The 7590-nt window shown below is 38.4% G+C and overlaps 1 protein-coding gene across 1 annotated transcript in view; it reads right to left on the bottom strand.

The window, feature by feature from the left end:
* Positions 1-2796: 2796 nt before the first annotated feature.
* The window catches only part of CDYL2 (chromodomain Y like 2), a 58942-nt gene continuing 54148 nt past the window's right edge, over positions 2797-7590 (bottom strand). The window contains exon 7 of the mRNA XM_083851631.1: positions 2797-7311. Coding sequence (XP_083707757.1) covers positions 7153-7311 — 159 coding nt within the window. The 3' untranslated portion in view covers positions 2797-7152. The remainder of the gene's footprint in view (positions 7312-7590) is intronic.

Raw genomic sequence — 7590 nt, 5'->3', positions numbered from 1 at the left:
TAATAAACATGACTGAAAAGTTGAACAAGGTTAAAACATAGTAGAATACCTCTTCCTACTAACAAGAATCAGTGATAAAATTGCAAATGTTTAACTTCATTAAAAATTTCTTAGCCAGTGGTGTTAAATTTTGACAAAAAGCTGTGGAGCTCTGCCTCGTGTCACATTATTTTTCAAAGAAGATGACTACCAGATATTCCCAGCACTGTTATGGTGAAGGAGCTGGCAGTAGTGTCTGTCAGCCACTAGGCTTGGGCTAGAAGTAACTGAAGTCGGAAGGAGGATCTCCATTGATGTTGGTGGATTTTGACTTAGATTACTGATTTGTTCCAGTGCCAGGAAGTGATCAAGGAAAAGCAATATTGTTAAGCTGAGGAGTTTTCAAGTTACTTCTGCATTACCGTCTTCTGCTGTGTCTGGTTTGTGTACTGTGGGGAAGGCGTTGTGGGGGCCACAGGTTTCCAGTGGGGTCCCGACATGCCGTTTTTGCTAGGAATGGGAAGTGAGGTCACACAGACAGTGCTGTGTCTGTCACTGCAGCCACATGGCCTCTCCTTGTGGAAGGAGGACGTTTGCTTATTACATGGAAATTCACTGAAGGATAGGTGAAAATGTAATTGCTAGAATTGCTCCTGACTCATTAAGTAGCATTACTATTTTTGCACCAAGTTGGATGAGGATGGCATTCTGTGAATTGTGTCATGTTAAAATCTGTTGTGGAGCTCACAGTAATTAACCCCCCTCCCCAAACAATTAGGGTCACTTTCCAATACCATATAGCTGGAGATTATACATGTGTTTAGATATTCCTGTGGAACCAGCCTGCAGCAGGAACCTAGTTCTTATAACTGTAGAGACTTTGCATAAAGTCTCCGTTGCTTCTTGTGCATTTCTGGTCCTTGCTTCATGCTCTGTGTTAAGTCATTTATTCCCTACTAAACAATAAATGTTTCCTTTTTCTGAAATGAAAATTCCTTTCTTTCTCCCATAGCACTTCTTGACAGTTCCAGGTGAAAATTACCATGTCAGGCCAAATGGACTTAATAATTGGTATCCAGCAAAGCTCTGAAGGGCTCTATTTTTACTGTACGTCTGTAATGAGCAAATTTTGTAAAACTGAGGAGAGTATAAATTAAGGCAAAGTGTTACTAGCACAATTTAAATAGTTTGAATTCTAGCGCAGGTTGTTACTCTGGTTTTCTTAGTAATTTGAAACTCTCCATGCTATGACAGTAGGTTGTTTTTGTGGAAAAGTCAGACAGAAGAGTCATAAACAGATGCATCACATGTTATTAAATTGTACGATCTTCTGGTCTTCTTACAGGAAAAACAGGGCACCAGGGAGAGGTGAATTTCACCCTTTGACTTTCTCCTCCCCGGCCAAAGGTCCTTCAAGATCAGCCCCTGAGACTTGATTTGCTTTCAGTGCCCCCCACCTTTAAAATGGCATTCTCCTGCTTTTCTCATGTGCTTGCACTTGCTGATTCAAAGCCTCTCCTTGTCCTTTCCATATGCAATATTGTTCCTGTCTGTTAATCAGAACCCAAAATGAGAAATGGCGTGTTGTACTTTATGTAGTGTTTTGGCCTGTTCGAGTACTTTCGAGATCTTAAAGCAAGTAGGATGGCTGCCTGCCTGTTCTTTCCTATGTGCAATTCATAAACTAGTCTGTTGTCTAATTAGTTTTGCAGTCCTCTCTAAATACACTGACTTACTGGGTTCTTCTCTTGGTACATGAATTTACAACCACAAGGACCAACACTTACCTTGCTAATTAAAAACTGAATTTGTAATATTTAAGTGGATTTTTAATATTAAAGATTTTTTACTTTCCATTAAAATGATCTATTTAAAAACAAAATGTTGGCATTCTATGTTAAGATCAAGCCTTACCAATAAAATGTTTAGATGAGGAAGGTGTCATAACTCCTTCAGCATGTGCACATCACTTACAGTCGAGTGTAAACTCGAATTAATTCATGACAAGAGTCATTATAATAAATAATTGGATTTGTTGATGGTGAAGCAAGACTAAATTGCCTAACCCTCTGCTCTAAATAGCTGACCGCAGTTTTTACTAACAGTGTCTGTCGTGTTAGAGCTAACCAATGTAATTGTTAGAACATGGTTGTTGTCCTTTGAGTCAAGTGTATGTCATTGTTTCAGCTCTTGCTGTATAGGCGGTTTGGATAACGCTGTCTCCCTGTAAAAATACCCTTCCTTTTCTGCCCCAGGACAAGTTTCTTAGCTGCTCTTCCAGTCATGGGCAGTACATGATTGGAAACAGCACTCAGGGATGCTTAAAGCCACACAAAGGGGGTTCTGGCTGAATTCAGACCTCCTCGGCAGACAGCACTTCAAATGCAAATTCACTCCTGTGGGGCCGAAACTCTGGATGCAGTAGGTGGTTCTGAGCAGATATGCTCTAGGTGACATGTACATGTCAATAGTGGAACTGATGGTGGTGTAGAAGGTGTCCTAGAAATACAGTTATAAGACAGTCCTCGGTGGTTTTCTTGGGTTTGATCATGAAATGGTAAGATTGATCATGATGAATGGTTTCTGGGAATTCTTATTGAAGCGTTTTATACTGCCTTCTTTTTTTGCCATAAAAATAGTTTTAAATTTAATTTCTCTTTTAAAAAGCTCGTTGTATGCTTACTTTCTTGAAAAGGCAAGAGCCTGTGAATAGTTTTATCATATATAATGCAATATAATATGTAATGTTTGAGTCTGTGGCTACTACTTATCACATTCAATCCGATTACATAAAGCTGGAAATCACTGCAGTGGAATGAAGTTTCAATGTTTTTATTCAAAGCAGCTTCTCACAATGTATAAATACTGCATATTAACACACATGAAAAATACAACTTCTAAGGCACCCAGAAATGTGTCCATACACTAGTTACAGGACCATCAACAAATAAATTGTGTACAATTTGATCTAGACAGTCAATATTTGATATATCAGAAGATACAAGTCCCTCAGTACTGTACCAGTTTCAGAAAATATTTACAACACTGTGATATAGGGGTGCCTGTACCCTTATAATATTATAATATGTACTCATCATTACAAATATTAGAAACTGTTTTAGTCTGTTCCATGGCGTTCTGACAAAATAACTTAAGGGCCTAATTTGCAAAGTTCTACAATTAATTACTTGTGCAAGTTCTGAAAATAAATTTACATTGACATAATTTGTGAATTTTTGGTTCTTTGCTTCATCTCAGAGGTTTGGTAATAAGCCTTACCAATAGACATGCCATCCTAGCTGAACGTCACTCCTTTCCCAATAGGTCAGTGGATACATCTTTTCCCCTTACACTCGACGTAGATGAGAATACAGTGTTCGTCGCAGAAAGAGACTATTTGATCTTCAGTACAAATGTCAAAGTAGTTCACTGGCTAAGGAACTAATGCTTTGTTAGAATAATGCAATTCTTTGGTCCTTTGTTTTCATGGAAGGCATAATATTTTTATTCACTAAAAATTCAAATCCCGTCCGTGAGTAAGCAAGCTAGTGAATGACTTTCAGTGTAGTATTTAAAGTAGCAGTAAAGAGATTTAATATGGCTTAAAACATACGGTTAATTGGGCAGACACAGATAACACATCTAGGATAGCGAGTACCCAAATGTACTATGATTAAGATTGTCTATAAGTCTCTTATGTAAACTTCTTTAGTGTCTCCTAACGAGTGGTGGCTTTAGCCAGATTTGACTTTTATAGACCCAGCCACACAAAGCCTGAGATTAAACTACTGTGGTTGGGAGCACAAATGCACAGTTTATATATAACAAAGCCCACGCTGTCTAGTCTAACTATGTTGTTCAAATAAACAACCCGTATTATCCTTTTCACAAGAAAAACTTAAGGCCCTGTACTCTGATTTGCTAACTTTCTTACAGCAATTATTTGGGGAAGTCCTTAGTACTACATAAGAATTATGTAGCTTTAAAGATTTCTTGTACCTAATGGTAAGGCTTATTCACAAATGCAATACATTTATAAATTACATTTAAAACTGTAAATGCTGGCAAAATAATTAAAAAAAATAATAACAAAACAAAACAAACCTCAAACAAAACGGTCTGTTTATCCCTAACATTAAAAGAGCATTATATTCTAATGAAAAAACTATTGGCACAAAACCATTATATTATAGATTAAAAGAACAGTTAATAGTAGTGAAAAAGATTGCCTAAAACGCATACCCTAACCTACCACAGAAATATAAAAGTTTATATTCTGAAAATATATACTGTATTAAAGTTTGTAAGCTTATTCATTTAAACAGAAATGTACTGAAATAGTAAACTAAGCAACACTTATCTACAGCAAAAATATACATGCAGGACAACACAAAATAAATTGCTTACCTTTAATATCTACAAATGCAAAACTGTAGATTTTTAAAGATTGTACAAAACAATTTACACAAGAATAAAATAACATACTTAACAACAAATTGCATTTATAATCTTAAATACTGTGAATATTAGTAAAGGTACCCAGACTAATATGTACAGTACATTGAAATATCTGAATACCTAGTAAGGACAGGAACACAAGAGAAAATTGACTCTGATCTTTAAATACTGGAAAAGAAGCTTTTGACATTATTATTCTTTTCTTGAAGGGAAAATAGATTCCATGAAAACTAGACTGTAACTGTATAGATATGAATAATTAAAAGTGTTAACTATGGTTAACGCTTGCTTTAATGGAAAAATAATTATAGAAAATGTATTTCAACCATTCCTTTGTCATAAAAAATGCTAAGATACAGACATTTGAAAAATCAGATGAAATGATGCGCTTTAAAGGTCTAACGACTTATGATTCTTCTTTGAAAATCTCACATAGAAAGCATACCTTCACATTGCTGAGCAATTTTCCCATATTTATCTACAAAAACCAAGCATAGTATTGAAATAAACTTCCTAACATCTTATTAACAATGACTAGGAGATATGGCTCTCTGGACAGGAAGAAAGGAAATAAAGGAAATTGAGGAATCATGGTATTTTCATTGCTTTTTTTTTTTTTTTAATGTTTTTAACTTCTGAAGTCATATGCTGGAGGCCTGATTGTGCAAACCCTTGTGCAGGTGAGTGGTTTTCCCTTGCGTAACCCCTCTGCTCCGACCGGGAGCGCTGTCCTGGTGCCTCAGCGCTGCCGCGGCTCCGGGGCATTGCTGGCAGCTCGTGGAAATAAGTGAGTATTGGTATAAAACGGGTGGGCTATCTGTCACCTCAGATGGTGCTTGGGAGAGCATTGTGTCAGACACTTCTAAAGGAGTTACCTGTTTTGATAGGATTTCTTGGAAATATTTAAACAGGCTGGTTAGAAGGCAGGTTTTGTCTTTTAATGAAGAAGTTCCATGAGAACTCCCACCTTCAGGGTAATGATTTCCTTAAAATTCAGCGGTACAATTAGGCCATAGAAACAGCGCTTCTAATTATTTGTGGAACAAGAAATGTTATAAAGATGTGTTGAGGCTCCTGCTTCTTGTAATCACCTGTTAGCTAACTTTTCAAAGGCTTTGTTGAAACTCTTCGTGGAAAGACCGGGAGGGACAAGACCTAACAGCCTCGTTTGCAGAGCGGAAACCATAAGCGACACACTGAGCTCAAGGATGGAGAGCAAGTGCAGAAATTACAAAGCAAAAAAAATGTGCAAAGCTTCTGCTTCAAGAGGCTTTAATTTGGGCGTGCTAAAATGGCAGCTGAAGTCATGGAGCATGCTCGGGTTAGTTCTTTGTTAATTGCCTTGCTGGCAAGGAAGAAAGGAGAGGGATCCAGTGTTCCCAAGTCAGTCAGTGCCACTGAGAAGTCCTAGGATCACTTTCTAAAAAAGCAGATTGGGTTTCTGTTGTTCATCGCAGACTGCTTTTATGGATAGCCATGAGTTGCTGTAGCCAGGTGGTGGGGTGGCCAGATGTGGAGAGCCAGGAGAAGCCAAACGAAGCCTCTCCCTCCCCTTAGCTCGATACCTAGCACCGTGTATATACACTGCTGGCCCACACCCAAAGGCCTCCAGAGCAGGAATTGTCTCACACCTGAGGAGTCAGGCAACTAGACTAAGGCTCATAAGGATTGGTTTTCAGACTTCAGACCAAAAAGGGATGCCTAAACCTGAAGAACAGTACGACGCCAAGTGATGGCACCGCTCACCCTGTTACTGACATCCGGCTAACAGGAATATAGTAAACGTAAATGAAGCATCTTGTTGGCAAGCCCTTCAGTGCTCCTCGAGAAGGCAGAAAGTGAAGAGAGACTTAGGGGGGACTCACTATTTCAGAATCCACTTTTTTTTTTCTCTTAACCCTGGCAAATGAATCAGTTCCATGATTTTTGTACAATTTTACACATACAGGAGCACGCCTGTGGCTGTTTCTTGCAGTACCCACAGCATGCTGTGTGTTTTCCATATACTCTTTATTTTTCTACATATTTTGCTGCTAAAAATGTGTTTGCATTCTCATGTGATACTATTAATTCGGTCAAGGGAAGTATCAAAATAAGATCCGTGATCAATAAACAGCTGAATATGAACACAAAATAAATAAGTTAAATAAATTTAACAAAGAAAAAAAATCCTAGTAGTTTTTTGTAAACCTAACTTTACATATTATACATATAAATTACCAGATTTTTCCATTACACTGTTAGAACTTAGAAAAAAAAATAATTAAAACATTTCAAAAGTGTGGTGTTTGGGTCTACAAAATATTACGCTGACCCGGTTCCTAGATTGAGCCCTCTGTGTCAGCCCAGATGTGTCGCGACAGCAAGGATAAGTTAAGGACAGACAAAATACCTCCTCACCAATGGTGTGCCCTATTGGGCCTTGGGGGTGCTTCTCAGCACATGGAATGTATACTTCTGTCGGGATGAGCGTGTGAAAGATGCAGCCCTCTGTAGAAATTATGTGCACTGAACAAGCCTGCCTACGTCTCGGTTACACGAAATCAAACCAGCTACAAGCAGCCGTGTAGCTCACAAGGAAATCGACACAACCATATGCGGTAGGGTACACTGTCACAAATTCCTCAATGATGCATTGCCTCTGCTTTTCAAACACAGGTAATGTTTGACTCTGGTCACAACTGGAGCATTTTCTGTTGAAGTCAGGCCAAGACATCAGACTTCATAAATTTTGTCTTGCAAGTAGCTGAATAATGAATCCAGTCCTTTGGAAGAACTCCACAGCTGTTTTAGCATCTGACACTCTTTCTCGTTCACATCTTCAAGGCCGGATTTCAGGAAGCTCCGCACGAGACACTTGGACTCTTCCAATACCTAAAGCCAAAACATCGCTCAGTATTTTATTCTAAATCTGACAAACTTATTATGGATAATGGTGTGAACAGCATTTTGTACTACAGACACTGTTTTCCAATCTAAATAACCCCTTTGGGCACAGAAGTCAGAACTGGTTTACAGCTATAACCCCACTGGCTGATGGAGGTTTGTGCATTAGTGCCAACATTTTTAAGGAATGAGGGATTCTGAAGGGCCTGGGTTTGTTCAAGGTCCGCTATGCAGTATTACTGGAAGGAGGAGAACTCCCTCCTGTTG

The sequence above is a fragment of the Anser anser genome (assembly GCF_964211835.1).
Source record: "Anser anser genome assembly, chromosome: 11".
In the NCBI taxonomy this organism is placed as follows: domain Eukaryota; kingdom Metazoa; phylum Chordata; class Aves; order Anseriformes; family Anatidae; genus Anser; species Anser anser.
The sequence above is the reverse complement of the archived record's forward strand: the minus strand, read 5'-3'. Positions and strand labels throughout refer to the sequence as shown.